Consider the following 14,524-nt stretch of genomic DNA (forward strand, 5'->3'; position numbering starts at 1 on the left):
GAAATTTATCATAGCTTATTTTTCAAAAAGTTTTAACATTTTATCACATTCTGACTTTTCTAGGGAATTTTTGCAACAGCGGTAAACTTTCTGTTTTCAAACAGCAACATGTATGCTTGCAAAATAAGCATGACGAAGGCTATCATTGCCATTTTTATTGAAATAAAAAATGCAAAACATTATTATAAATAACATCAAGCAAATCCTACCAAAATAAAATGTCGCTCCAAGAAAAACACATATCATGTGACGAATGAAAACATAGCTCCAAGTGAGGTTACCGATAATGTTGGAGACGGAAGAGGGGATGCCTTCCGGGGCATCCCCAAGCTTAGTTGCTTGGATATTCCTTGAATATTTCCTTGGGGTGACTTGGGAATCCCCAAGCTTAGGTTATTGTCACTCCTTATTCTCCTCATATCGATATCTCACCCAAAACTTGAAAACTTCAATTACACAAAACTTAACGGAACTTTGTGACATGGGTTAGTGTGATAAAGAGCAAACCATCCCACTTTTGGTAATGCCAACGACAATATTCATAATTGTTTCCAAACAATGCCTACTGTAGCATATCATTTCAACAATTTATATTGAGCAATATAAGCCATAAAAACTAGAAAACAAGCAAACTATGCATTGAAAACAGAATCTGTCAAAAAACAGAATAGTCTGTAGTAATCTGTACTCAAACCATACTTCTGCTACTCCAAAAATTCTGAAACTTTAGGACAACCTGAGTAATTAGTATATTAATCCTCTTCAAAAAGAATCAGCATTTTATCACGCTTCTGTTAAAAATGAAAATTGTTTTCTTGAGCGCAAAAGTTTTTGTTTTTCAGCAAGATCAAATCAACTATCACCGTAAGCCATCCCGAAGGTCTTACTTGGCACTTTATTGAAACAAAAGCAATAAAACATGATTACTACAGTAGCCTAATCATGTGAACACACAAAAACAGCAGGTAAAAGTGTTTGGTTGTCTCCCAACAAGCACTTTTATTTAATGCCCTTTAGCTAGGCATGATGATTTCAATGATGCTCGCATAAAAGATAAGAATTGAAACATAAAGAGAGTATTATGAAGCATATGACTAGCACATTTAAGTCTAACCCACTTCCTATGCATAGGGATTTTATGAGCAAAGAAGTTACGGAAACAATAATCAACTAGCATAGGAAGGCGAAAAAAGCATAACTTCAAGATTTTCAACACATAGAGGGGAAGCTTGATATTATTGCAATACCTACAAGCAAATGTTCCTCTCTCATAATAATTTTCAGTAGCATCATGAATGAATTAAACAATATAGCTATCACACAAATCATTCTTTTCATGATGCATAAGCATAGAAATTTTCTCACTCTCCACACAAGCAAATTTATTCTCATGAATAGTACTGGGAGCAAACTCGACAAAATAACTATCATGGGATTGAAAATTAAAATAATGATGAAAAGTTTCATGGTTATCATTATTAAATATAGCATACATGTCCTCACCATAATCATCATAGATACCAACTTTGTTGTCATAATCAATTGCAGCCTCTTCCAAAATAGTGGATTCATCATCAAATAAAGTCATGACATCTCTGAATCCACTTTCATCAGTATAATCATCATAAATAGGAGGTGTGCAATCATCATAATAAATTTTCTCATCAAAACTTGGGGAACTAAAAATATCATATTCATCAAATATAGCATCCCAAGCTTATGCCTTTGCATATCATTAGCATCATGGATATTCAAAGAATTCATACTAGCAATATTGCAATCATGCTCATCATTCAAATATTTTGTGCCAAACATTTTATTGACTTCTTCTTCTAACAATTGAGCACAATTTTCCAAACCATCATTTTCAAGAAAGACATTATAAAGATGATCAATAATATGATGCAACCTAAATTCCATTTTTATGTATTTTTATTTTTATAAACCAAACTAGTGATAAAACAAGAAACTAAAAGATTTAATTGCAAGATCTAAATATATACCTTCAAGCACTCACCTCCCTAGCAACGGCGCCAGAAAAGAGCTTGATGTCTACTACGCAACTTATTCTTGTAGACACGTGTTGGGCCTCCAAGCGCAGAGTTTTGTAGGATAGTAGCAATTTCCCCTCAAGTGGATGACCTAATGTTTATCAATCCGTGAGAGGTGTAGGATGAAGATGGTCTCTCTCAAACGACCCTGCAACCAAATACAAGAAATCTCTTGTGTCCCCAACACACCCAATACAATGGAAAATTGTATAGGTGCACTAGTTCGGCGAAGAGATGGTGATAAAAGTGTAATACATATGGTAGAAATATATTTCTATAATTTGAATAAATAAAAACAGCAAGGTAGCAAATAGTAAACGGGCACAAAAACGGTATTTCAATGCTTAAAAACAAGGCCTAGGGTTCGTACTTTCGCTAGTGCAATCTCTCAACAATGCTAACATAGTTGGATCATATGATTATCCTTCAAAGTGTAACGAAGAATCACTCCTGAGTTCCTATTAGTGAAGAACAAAATATAAGAATTGTTTGTAGGGTACTAAACCACCTCAAAGCTATTCTTTCCGTTCGATCTATTCAAGAGTTCGTACTAAAATAATGCAAAGATATTTTTTCCGTTCGATCTATCCTAGAGTTCGTACTAGAATAACACCAAAGCATATTCATATTCATAATACTCAATCCACACAAAGAACTACAATAGTGCCCAAAGATTTCTATCGGAGAAATAAGGACAAGAACGTGCATCAACCCCTATGCATAGATTACCCCAATGTCACCGCGGGAATCCGCAAGTTGAGTGCCAAAACATATATCAAGTGAATCAATACGATACCCCATTGTCATCACGAGTATTCAATTGCAAGATATATATCAAGCGCTCTTAAATCCATAAAAGTAATCAATTCAATAACCACGAAATCTCAAAGGGAAAAACTCAATTCATCACAAGAAGATAGAGAGGGGAAAACACCATATGATCCGACTATATTAACAAAGCATGTGATACATCAAGATCGTGACATCTTAAGAACACAGGAGAGAGAGAGAGATTAAACACATAGCTACTGGTACAAACCCTCAACCCCGAGGGTGGACTACTCCCTCCTCATCGTGGTTGTCGCCGGGATGATGAAGATGGACACCGTAAATGATTCCCCCCTCGAGGGCGTGCTGACGCGCTGGGCCATGGGCGCCAAGGAGGTTCGGGTCCTCCTCCTCTTCTTCCTCCTCCCGATCTTCATCGCACTCCTCCGGCACTCCGGCCCTGCTCGGCGTCAAGGCCGAGCCCGCGGCGGAGACGCCGCTCGGCCGGCGCACTCGCAGCGCCGGCATCGTCATCAACGAGGGCGGCCGGCGCGCCTACTCGTCGGCTCCTCCTCCGCGCTTCGTCAAGCCAAAGACGGAGCCGGGGCTCGCGCCGGTGAAGAAGGAGCCAGCCGCGCTAGTGACGACGGAGCTCGACGACGACGACGCGGCACTGGAATGGGCGCGCAGGGACTCCATAGCGATGGAGAAGGAGCACCTGGAGAAGGCGAAGGAGCGCCAGCGCGCCGCCCTACTTCGCTTCGCGGAGCGTCGACGCGGCCGCGACGAAGGCGGAGTCGTCGTCATCTGCGACAGCGACAACGACGATGCGCCGCCACCAGTCCGCCATGGCGACGCCGGGCAGGGGTCCAGCAAGGGCGCCTGCGTCAAGGAGGAGAAGGCCGACGACGACGATGGCGGCGACGATGACGACTTCAGCCAGTTTTTCCTTTAGATTAGTTTATGTATATGTGCTATGTAATGAAAATCCGTGAACTTCGCCGAAATGTGCCGAAATTTGTCGTGTTTGGCCGAAATTTATCGTGTTTGGTCGAATTTTATCGTGTTTAAGCCGAACTTCTTTTATTTTAAAACGTGTCTGGGGGCGGCCCTGGGGCCGGCTGCTGGGGACCAACTCGCCCCCAGGCCCAATTTTTGCGCCGGCTCACCCCCAGGCGGCGATTTTAGACGCCCTGAAGATGCCCTTAGTAGCACACCACTCGTCTTAACCTCACCTGTCAAGATGGGAACGGGCCGGGTCAACCCGTCGGGCCATTGGCCCGACCCAAAAAATCGAGGCCATCGGGTCTGTCGGGTCGGCCTCGTATAGGAATTGGTCCAGTAGAGCCGGCACTGATTGACCCATTGGATCGGCAGGGTCGACCCAAGGCAGTCGTCTCCCTTCACCCACGTCCATCTCTACAGCGGCGGCGGCGCTGTCTCTGGCTCCTCCCGCTCGGCATCCTGCTCACCGTCCCTCTTAGCATCTAGCTCGGCGTCCTGCTCGCCTTCTAGCTCGTCGTCCCGCTCGCCATCCACGTCCAACTGCTTCTCCTGCTCGTGCTGCTCTGGTCCACTTACCCTTCCTCAAGCCGCTGCCAAGCACAGGTGAAACTTGCCCCCATAGGCTCCGCTTCTTGGTTGCGGCCTGGTACTTGGTTCTTGGTTGTGGACTGCTTCAGTTTCTGTTCATATAGTAGATCAGTGGCTGATCCCAGACTCTAATTACCCAGCGAGGGAAATGACTATGGAATTAGTAGACAACAAATAATTACCCAGTTTCTGTTCGATGTATACATATAGCTAAAAAACTAGAATTCTAGCTGAATTTTGGGTCGGCCCTGGGGTACCCAATGGGTCAGCGAGGGCACAGGATTTTGTGAGAATGGGTCGACCCATTGCCCATGAAATTGGCCTTGAGGCCATGGGATCCCTCTATTGTACTTCCTGTTATAGAGCAATAAAATGACCGTGTGATCCTCAAAAAAAAAACAGTCCGGGAAAAACTGAAGCATAAAAAAACAAAAAATTGAACCGGATTATACGTTCGGGGTATTGAACCCGACGTGAATCGAACACGCAACCTTCTGATCTGGAGTCGGACGCGCTACCATTGCGCCACGGATCCAGTATGTTCATAGATGTAAACTTACCATCATATTCATGAGCGACGTGGTCTCCTCATTCCTCCGCTAAAATTCCCTCTCTGAAATGATAATGCCGCATGATGAATATCTGTTCCATTGCCTGTTATCAAACCACGAGCAACAGCCGTCACTCTTATCACAGCTTTGAGGTTCTAGAGTACAATATTTTTCATCCACGAGCGGCAGATTTGAGGTTTGCAAAAAGTGCAGAGCAACATAAGATTTCAGAGCGAGAACAAAAGTGTCCAGGCAACAGATGGATAACAATGAAGCCCACCGCAATGGCGCGCGCACCCCCTTTTGGGACTCTCCGTGGGTGCACAACCGCAAACCTATGGACATTGCCCCTCTCATCTACGCGGCATCGACGGGAAGAATTGGAAGGTGCGGGAAGCGCTAAAGGATGGTGCTTGGGTTAAAAAGATCAACTTGTCGTCCAGTTTCACTATAGAGCACTTCAGGCAATTTCTCGAGCTTTGGGCCACCATCCGGGACTTCCACCTACAGGAGGATATTGACGACGACATTGTTTGGAAGCATTCTACTAGTGGCCTCTACACGGCGGAGTCCGCCTACAAAGCGCAATTTCTTGGTCTCATTTGTTCTTCCTTGGAGCATGCAGTGTGGAAAATCTGGGCTCCATCCAAGGTCAAGTTCTTTGCCTGGCTGGCCATCCAAAATAGAGTCTGGACCGCGGATCGATTGGCCAAGCGTGGTTGGCCAAACTGTGGCTCGTGCCCCTTATGCATGCGTGCGCGTGAATCTGTTGACCATCTCTTCTTCAAATGCCGGTTCACCATCCGGCTATGGGGCTTGATCAAAGCGTGGCTGCAGCTCATTCACGTTAATACCTCCACTTGGCCCCTGAGACATTCCACCTTAGATTGGTGGCCTGGGTTGACCGATGCTTCCGTCCCCAACCGGAAGGCCATGATCTCGCTCACCATGCTCATCACATGGACGATCTGGAACGAGCGGAACGCCCGCGTATTCCGCAACAAGGCTGCTCCGCCTACGATTCTCCTCGACAACATCAAAAGGGAGACTTCGTTCTGGGTCGCCGCCGGAGCTAAAAAACTAGGGTCCATCATGCTGGGAGAGTGATTCTTCCCTGTATTGTTAAGGGGTGTTTGTAACACAAACTCTATTCTCTCTTAATTAATATACGTGGCAAATCTTTTGCCCGTTTAAAAAAAAACAATGAAGCCCACCTTGGCCTTTCATTGAGCCCCATCGTATTGAAGAGCAAACAATGCCTGCCTCTTCATTCAACTCAGCCTCGAAGTCTAGTACGACACCTCCGCTGTGGTGTTGCTCCAGAAACTAGCTGAAGCTGTACAGATTTCAATACTAACCGAAGCACCGCGAGAAGTTTCAGACTTAGCACTCTCCTGCTCAGGTGGTTCCAAACCAACAAGTCTCAGACTTTCAGTTCATAGCCCCCTTCTGTTTGACACGAAGGCTTGAACTGCACAGTAGTTGTTAGCTGGAAGAGCCCGCCTATTCACTCATCCAGAAGCTCGTACCCCACGAACTCAACCTAATTCTATCCATTAGACCCACGATGCACATGAAACAAGTGTCACCACCGTGGCAGCGTCAGACACGTCGGCGTGCTGGCAGCCGGTCCATGCATGCAGCTTACATGCGCGCCATTAAACCGCGCAAGAGAGCAGCTCGCAGCCGCATTGATGCCGGCCCGGCTTGACCAGAGTTGTTGTGCCAGTGCATTAACCGAACCAAAGAGGCGCAGCAGAGCAGAGTAGAGCAGAATATACACGGATATATTCTGTACCCGATCGATCGCGCTCAGGGTTTCAGAAGAGTTTCAGCGGAGCAGTGTTACAGTATTACATATGAACATAAAGTATGTCCACGGGAAGCGACGTCGTCCTCCTTCGGCCGGCCTCTTCCCCGGCTGCTCCTCTGCGGCGGCGCAATAACTGCGCCCCTGCCTGCGACGCCCAGCGGCGCGGCGACGAGGGGCATAAATACGTAGCGGGCGATCGATCGATCGATCGATCACACACTGTCTGCTACTAGTAGGCACATCTACTACTCCTCGTCTTCTTCGTGTTCGCTGGCTGCACGCATGCACAAGGGTTCCATGTGAGCCGACGTATCTCCACTCCGATCCACTGTTATTTATGGTCGCTTGCCCTTGCACGCGCATCTCAGTCTCCTCTCTGAAGCGTGCGTGCGTACGTGTGTATATATAAGCAAGCGCTCGCGAGCATCGCCTAGCTACCTTAGCTTGCTCAGTCTCGCTGTCTGCTCTCTAGCTTCCTCAATTCCTCCACAGACGGGCACGGCTCTACCATAACGTGCGAGCTAGCTGTGGTGCGAGCCGGTTGATGAGGAGGCCTGCTGGCGTGGGAGCTCGGTGGGCGCTGGCGCTGGCCCTTGCGCTGGCCACGGCCTCGTGCTCGTGCGTGACCCATGGCGCCAGAACCACACCAAGTAAGCCAGCCAGTCAGTCAATCGTTGCGTGGGCTCGTAACTGCGTGCGTAGGACTCCGGCCACTTACCAGCAGCTGACATGGTACATGTGGCAATTGACACGTTACGTGCATTATGCAGGTTCAGGCGCCGACGTCCTACGACCTGGCGGTGAGGCGACGCCCTCCGGAACCGCAGGCCAGGACGACTACAGAGGACAGGCGGCATCCCCGTCAAATCAGCAGAAGCGGGAGGGGGAGGGGCAGCAAGGGATGATGACGCTCAAGGAGCGAGCGGTGACGGGGTCGCGGCTGCCGGACTGCGCGCACGCGTGCGGGGCGTGCGCGCCGTGCAAGCGGGTCATGGTCAGCTTCCGGTGCGCCGAGGCCTCCGAGTCGTGCCCCATCGCCTACCGCTGCATGTGCCACGGCAGGTTCTTCCGCGTCCCCGCCCTCTAGCGGCTCGCCGTGCTCCGCAACGTACCCCGGTCGGCGGTCGCGCCACTACTTTTAGTCTTTTACCGTTTAGCTAGCTTTGTGATTTTGCTCTTGTTTGGTATCGGCGTGATGCTTGTGGATCGTTTGTTCCTCGAGTGTTGTAAGTATGTAAAAGTTAATGTGGTTTGTCAAAAAAGAGAGTAAAAGTTAATGTGCCGCGGGGGAGAAGAGATTGGTGTGTCGCGGCACCTGAAGGAGGTCGCCGGGCGAAGCCCCGGGCGGCTGACAGCGTTTCTTCCCCGATAAGCGCCGCCGCGGCGCGCGCGGCTGTTCGTCTTGGGCGTCGGCGCAAAGTGGCGGCGTGGTGCTGGGCGGAGGCGGCGGAGCTGCTAGGCTTCGAGGGAGATCTAGTGGCGCCGGCCGCTCGGTGGGCTCGCAGGGTCATGGCAGCCTTGGTCGCGGTGGCCGGCGGCTCGGCCTGTCGGCGGCGGCTGGATCCCGGGGCGGCGGCCCTGGAAGGTGGCGGCAGGTGAAGCTCGGGCTTCCCACGGTAGCATGGCGTGGTGCAGTCCCTGTCCAAGGCAGATCTACCTCGGCGATCTCGTGGTTTTTGCTACGGATTAGTTCACATCAGAGACGATGACGAGCATGTAGGATCCATCTCGGCGGCTCTCGCGGTTTGGCGAGTCGGGGTGGGAGCCCTCCTCCCAGGCTCCAGTGGTGGCACACTCTGGCAGTGGCCGGTGCATCAGGGCTCCTACGATGGCACTGCTGTTGCGGTTGGTCGCCGGATCTAGTCGGCTAGATCTGGAGCTTCGAATGTTGGGGAACGTAGTGATTTCAAAAAAATTCCTACGCACACGCAAGATCATGGTGATGCATAGCAACGAGAGGGAAGAGTATTGTCTACGTACCCTCGTAGAACGTAAGCGAAATCGTTTTATCAACGCGGTTGATGTAGTCGTACACCTTCAGGATCCGGCCCGATCAAGTACCGAACGTACGACACCTCCGCGTTCAGCACACGTTCAGCTCGATGACGTCCTCCCCTTCTCAATCCAGCAAGAGGGGCGAAGTAGTAGATGAGTTCTGGCAGCACGACGGCGTGGTGACGGTGTTGGTGAAGAACAATCTCCGCAGGGCTTCGCCTAAGCACTACGAAAACTATGACGGAGGATAAACTAGAGGGGACGGGGTAGCCGGCACACGGCTTGGTGTTTCTTGATGTGTCTTGGGTGCTAGCCCTACCCCTCTGTTTATATGTTGAGCCTTGGAGTCGAAACTTGGAGTAAAGACCTCCACAAAGTCGGTTTCACCCGAAAGGCAAGAGTCCTTCTCAGACTCCAGGGCCAGACGCCAGGGTCCCTGGCGTCTGGGTCCAGACGCCAGGGACCCTGGCGTCTGGCCCCTGGACTCCGCAAAACTTCCTTTTGCGCTTTTCAAAAACCTTGTGGGTTCCCCTTTGACCCAAATAAAGTGTTCTCGTACCCAAACATTTCGGGAAACATCCGGAACCCCTTTCGGTGAATTCCGGAACCCTTCCGGAGACCAAACACTATTATCCCATATATCAAACTTTATCTCCGGACCATTCCAGAGTTCCTCGTCATATCCGTGATCTTATTCGAAACTCCGAACAACATTCGGTTACCAACATACATAACTCATAAATACTATATCGTCAACGAACGTTAAGCGTGCGGACCCTACGGGTTTGAGAACTATGTAGACATGACCGAGACACTTCTCTGATCAATAACCAATAGCGGAACCTGGATGCCCATATTGGCTCCTACGTATTCTACGAAGATCTTTATCGGTCGAACCGCATAACAACATACGTTGTTCCTTTTGTCATCGGTATGTTACTTGCCTGAGATTTGATCGTTCGTATCTCAATACCTAGTTCAATCTCGTTACCGGCAAGTCTCTTTACTCGTTACGTAATACATCATCCTGCAACTAACTCATTAGTTACAATGCTTGCAAGGCTTATAGTGATGTGCATTACCGAGTGGGCCCAGAGATACCTCTCTGACAATCGGAGTGACAAATCCTAATCTTGAAATACCCCAACTCAACAAGTACCTTAGGAAACACCTATAGAGCACCTTTATAATTACCTAGTTACGTTCTGATGTTTGGTAGCACACAAAGTGTTAATCCGGTAAACGGGAGTTGCATAATCTCATAGTCATAGGAACATGTATAAGTCATGAAGAAAGCAATAGCAACATACTAAACGATCAAGTGCTAAGCTAACGGAATGGGTCAAATCAATCACATCATTCTTCTAATGATGTGATCCCGTTAATCAAATGACAACTCATGTCCATGGTTAGGAAACTTAACCATCTTTGATTAACGAGCTAGTCAAGTAGAGGCATACTAGTGACACTATGTTTGTCTATGTATTCACACATGTATTATGTTTGCGGTTAATACAATTATAGCATGAATAATAAACATTTATCATGATATAAGGAAATAAATAATAACTTTATTATTGCCTCTAGGGCATATTTCCTTCAGTCTCCCACTTGCACTAGAGTCAATAATCTAGTTCACATCACCATGTGATTTAACACCAATAGTTCACATCACCATGTGATTAACACCCATAGTTCACATCTTCATGTGACCAACACCCAAAGGGTTTACTAGAGTCAACAATCTAGTTCACATCACTATGTGATTAACACGCAAAGAGTACTAAGGTGTGATCATGTTTTGCTTGTAAGAGAAGTTTAGTCAACGGGTCTGCCACATTCAGATCCGTATGTATTTTACAAATTTCTATGTCAATAATGCTCTGCACGGAGCTACCCTAGCTAATTGCTCCCACTTTCAATATGTATCTAGATTGAGACTTAGAGTCATCTGGATTAGTGTCAAAACTTGTATCGACGTAACCCTTTACGACGAACCTTCTGTCACCTCCATAATCGAGAAACATATCCTTATTCCACTAAGGATAATTTTGACCATTGTTCAGTGATCTACTCCTAGATCACTATTGTACTCCCTTGCCAAACTCAGGGCAGGGTATACAATAGGTCTGACACACAGCATGGCATACTTTATAGAACCTATGGCTTAGGCATAAGGAATGACTTTCATTCTCTCTCTATCTTCTGTCGTGGTCGGGTTTTGAGTCTTACTCAACTTCACACCATGTAACACAGGCAAGAACTCCTTCTTTGATAGTTCCATTTTGAACTACTTCAAAATCTTGTCAGGGTATGTACTCATTGGAAAAACTTACCAAGCGTCTTGATTTATCTTTATAGATCTTGATGCTCAATGTGTAAGCAGCTTCATTGAGGTCTTTCTTTTTAACTTTTTTTAAAACACTCCTTTATGCTTCCAGAAAATTCTACATTATTTCCGATCAACAATATGTCATTCACATATACTTATCAGAAATATTGTAGTGCTCCCACTCACTTTCTTGTAAATACAGGCTTCACCGCAAGTCTGTATAAAACCATATGATTTGATCACTTTATCAAAGCATATATTCCAACTCCGAGATGCTTGTACCAGTCCATAGATGGATCGCTGGAGCTTGCTCACTTTGTTAGCACCTTTAGGATCGACAAAACCTTCTGGTTGCATCATATACAACTCTTCTTTAAGAAATCCATTAAGGAATACAGTTTTGACATCCATTTGCCAGCTTTCATAAAATGCGGCAACTGATAACATGATTCGGACAGACTTTTAAGCATCGATACGAGTGAGAAAATCTCATCGTAGTCAACACTTTGAACTTGTCGAAAACATTTTGCGACAATTCGAGCTTTGTAGATAGTAACACTACTATCAGCGTCCGTCTTCCTCTTGAAGATCCATTTATTCTTAATGACTCACCGATCATCGGGCAAGTCAACCAAAGTCCATACTTTGTTCTTATACATGGATCCCATCTTAGATTTCATGGCCTCAAGCCATTTTGCGGAATCTGGGCTCATCATCACTTCCTCATAGTTCGTAAGTTCGTCATGGTCAAGTAACACGACATCCAGAACAGGATTACCATACCACTCTGGTGTGGATCTTACTCTGATTGACCTACGAGGTTCGGTAGTAACTTGATCTGAAGTTACATAATCATCATCATTAGCTTCCTCACTAATTGGTGTAGGAGTCATAGGAACAGATTTCTGTGATGAACTACTTTCCAATAAGGGAGCAGGTACAGTTACCTCATCAAGTTCTACTTTCCTCCCACTCACTTCTTTCGAGAGAAACTCCTTCTCTAGAAAGGATCCATTCTTAGCAATGAATGTCTTGCCTTCAGATTTGTGATAGAAGGTTTACCCAATAGTTACTTTTGGGTATCCTATGAAGACGCACTTCTCCGACTTGGGTTTGAGCTTATCAAGATGAAACTTTTTCACATAAGCATCGCAACCCCAAACTTTAAGAAACGACGGCTTAGGTTTCTTGCTAAACCATAGTTCATACAGTGTCATCTCAATGGATTTAGATGGTGCCCTTTTTAATGTGAATGCAGTTGTCTCTAATTCATAACCCCAAAACGATAGTGGTAAATCGGTAAGAGACATCATAGATTGCACTATATCAAATAAAGTACGGTTATGATGTTCGGACACACCATTACGCTGTGGTGTTGCAGGTGGCATGAGTTTGTGAAACTATTCCACATTGTTTTAATTGAAGACCAAACTCGTAACTCAAATATTCGCCTCTGTGATCATATCGTAGAAACTTTATTTTCTTGTTATGATGATTTTCCACTTCACTCTGAAATTCTTTGAACTTTTCAAATGTTTCTTCAAGTAGATATACCCATATCTGCTCAAATCATGTGTGAAGGTCAGAAAATAACGATACCCGCCGCGAGCCTCAACACTCATTGGACTGCATACATCAATATGTATTATTTCCAACAAGTTTGTTGCTCGCTCCATTGTTCTGGAGAACGGAGTCTTAGTCATCTTGCCCATGAGGCATGGTTCGCAAGCATCAACTGATTCATAATCAAGTGATTCCAAAATCCCATCAGTATGGAGTTTCTTCATGTGCTTTACACCAATATGACCCAAACGACAGTGCCACAAATAAGTTGCACTATCATTATTAACTTTGCATCTTTTGGCTACAGTATTATGAATATGTGTATCACTACAATCGAGATCCAACAAACCAATTTCATTGGGTGTATAACCATAGAAGGTTTTATTCATGTAAACAGAACAACAATTATTCTATAACTTAAATGAATAATAGTATTGCAATAAGCATGATCAAATCATATTCATGCTCAACACAAACACCAAATAACATTTATTTAGGTTCAACACTAATCCCGAAAGTATAGGGAGTGTGCGATGATGATCATACACACATCGTCACTTCACCCTTAACTAGTTTCTGTTCATTCTGCAACTCCCGTTTCGAGTTACTACTCTTAGCAACTGAACCAGTATCAAATACCGAGGGGTTTGTTATAACACTAGTAAAGTACACATCAATAACATGTATATCAAATATACCTTTGTTCACTATGCCATCCTTCTTATCCGCCAAGTATCTAGGGCAGTTCCACTTCCAGTGACCATTTCCTTTGCAGTAGTAGCACTCAGTTCCAGGCTTGGGTCTAGCTTTGGGCTTCTTCATGGGAGCAGCAACCTGCTTGCTATTCTTCTTTGAAGTTCCCTTTCTTTCCCTTTGCCCTTTTCTTGAAACTAGTGGTGTTGTTAACCATCAACACTTGATGCTATTTCTTGATTTCTACCTTCGCTGATTTGAGCATCGCGAAGAGCTTGGGAATTAATTTCGCCATCCCTTGCATGTTATAGTTCATCAGGAAGTTCCAGTAACTTGGTGATAGTGACTAGAGAACTCTGTCAATCACCTTTTTATCTGGAAGATTAACTCCCACTTGATTCAAGCGATTGTAGTACTCAGACAATCTGAGCACATGCTCACTGGTTGAGCTATTCTCCTCCATCTTGTAGGCAAAGTACTGTCAGAGGTCTCATACCTCTCAACACGGGCATGAGTATGAAATTCCAATTTCAACTCTTAGAACATCTTATATGTTCAGTGGCGTTCAAAACATTTTTGAAGTACCAGTTCTAAGCCGTAAAGCATGGTGTACTAAACTATTAAGTAGTCATCATACCGAGCTTTGTCAAACGTTCATAACGTGTGCGTCTGCTCCTGCAATAGGTTTGTCACCTAGCGGTGCATCAAGGACATAATTCTTCTGTGCAGCAATGAGGATAATCCTCAGATCACGGATCCAATCCGTATCATTGCTACTAACATCTTTCAACTTTATTTTCTCTAGGAACATATCAAAAATAAATGGGGAGCTCCATCGCAAGCTATTGATCTACAACATAGATATGCAAATACTATCAGGACAAAGTTCATGATAAATTAAAGTCCAATTAATCATATTACTTAAGAACTCCCACTTAGATAGACATCCATCTAGTCATCTAAATGATCACGCGATCCAAATCAACTAAACCATGTCCGATCATCACATGAGATGGAGTAGTTTTCAATGATGAACATCACTATGTTGATCATATCTACTATATGATTCACGCTCGACCTTTCGGTCTCCAGTGTTCCGATGCCATATCTGCATATGCTAGGCTCGTCAAGTTTAACCTGAGTATTCTGCGTGTGCAAAACTGGC

The 14,524-nt window shown here is 45.5% G+C and overlaps 1 protein-coding gene and 1 non-coding gene across 2 annotated transcripts; one reads left to right on the plus strand and one right to left on the minus strand.

The window, feature by feature from the left end:
• Window positions 1-4,875: 4,875 nt before the first annotated feature.
• Window positions 4,876-4,947, minus strand: TRNAW-CCA (transfer RNA tryptophan (anticodon CCA)). Its single transcript has one exon. It is a non-coding gene; the product is annotated as a tRNA-Trp (tRNA).
• A 2,239-nt stretch (window positions 4,948-7,186) lies between these two features.
• On the plus strand, window positions 7,187-8,005 carry LOC123185563 (protein EPIDERMAL PATTERNING FACTOR 2-like). Its single transcript, XM_044597425.1, has 2 exons — window positions 7,187-7,426; window positions 7,547-8,005. Exons 1-2 carry the CDS (start codon window positions 7,321-7,323, stop codon window positions 7,861-7,863), a joined length of 423 nt encoding a protein of 140 aa, XP_044453360.1. The 5' UTR covers window positions 7,187-7,320; the 3' UTR covers window positions 7,864-8,005.
• Window positions 8,006-14,524: the final 6,519 nt, after the last annotated feature.

Source organism: Triticum aestivum, chromosome 2A (genome assembly GCF_018294505.1).
Source record: "Triticum aestivum cultivar Chinese Spring chromosome 2A, IWGSC CS RefSeq v2.1, whole genome shotgun sequence".
NCBI lineage: Eukaryota > Viridiplantae > Streptophyta > Magnoliopsida > Poales > Poaceae > Triticum > Triticum aestivum.

What these genes read in the sequence shown, in the direction of transcription:
- LOC123185563 (XM_044597425.1), top strand. Translation starts at nt 7,321, where the DNA reads ATGAGGAGGCCTGCTGGCGTGGGAGCTCGGTGGGCGCTGGCGCTGGCC. An exon ending in TGGCGCCAGAACCACACCAA is followed by an intron (nt 7,427 to 7,546) that starts GTAAGCCAGCCA and finishes TGCATTATGCAG; the next exon opens with GTTCAGGCGCCGACGTCCTA.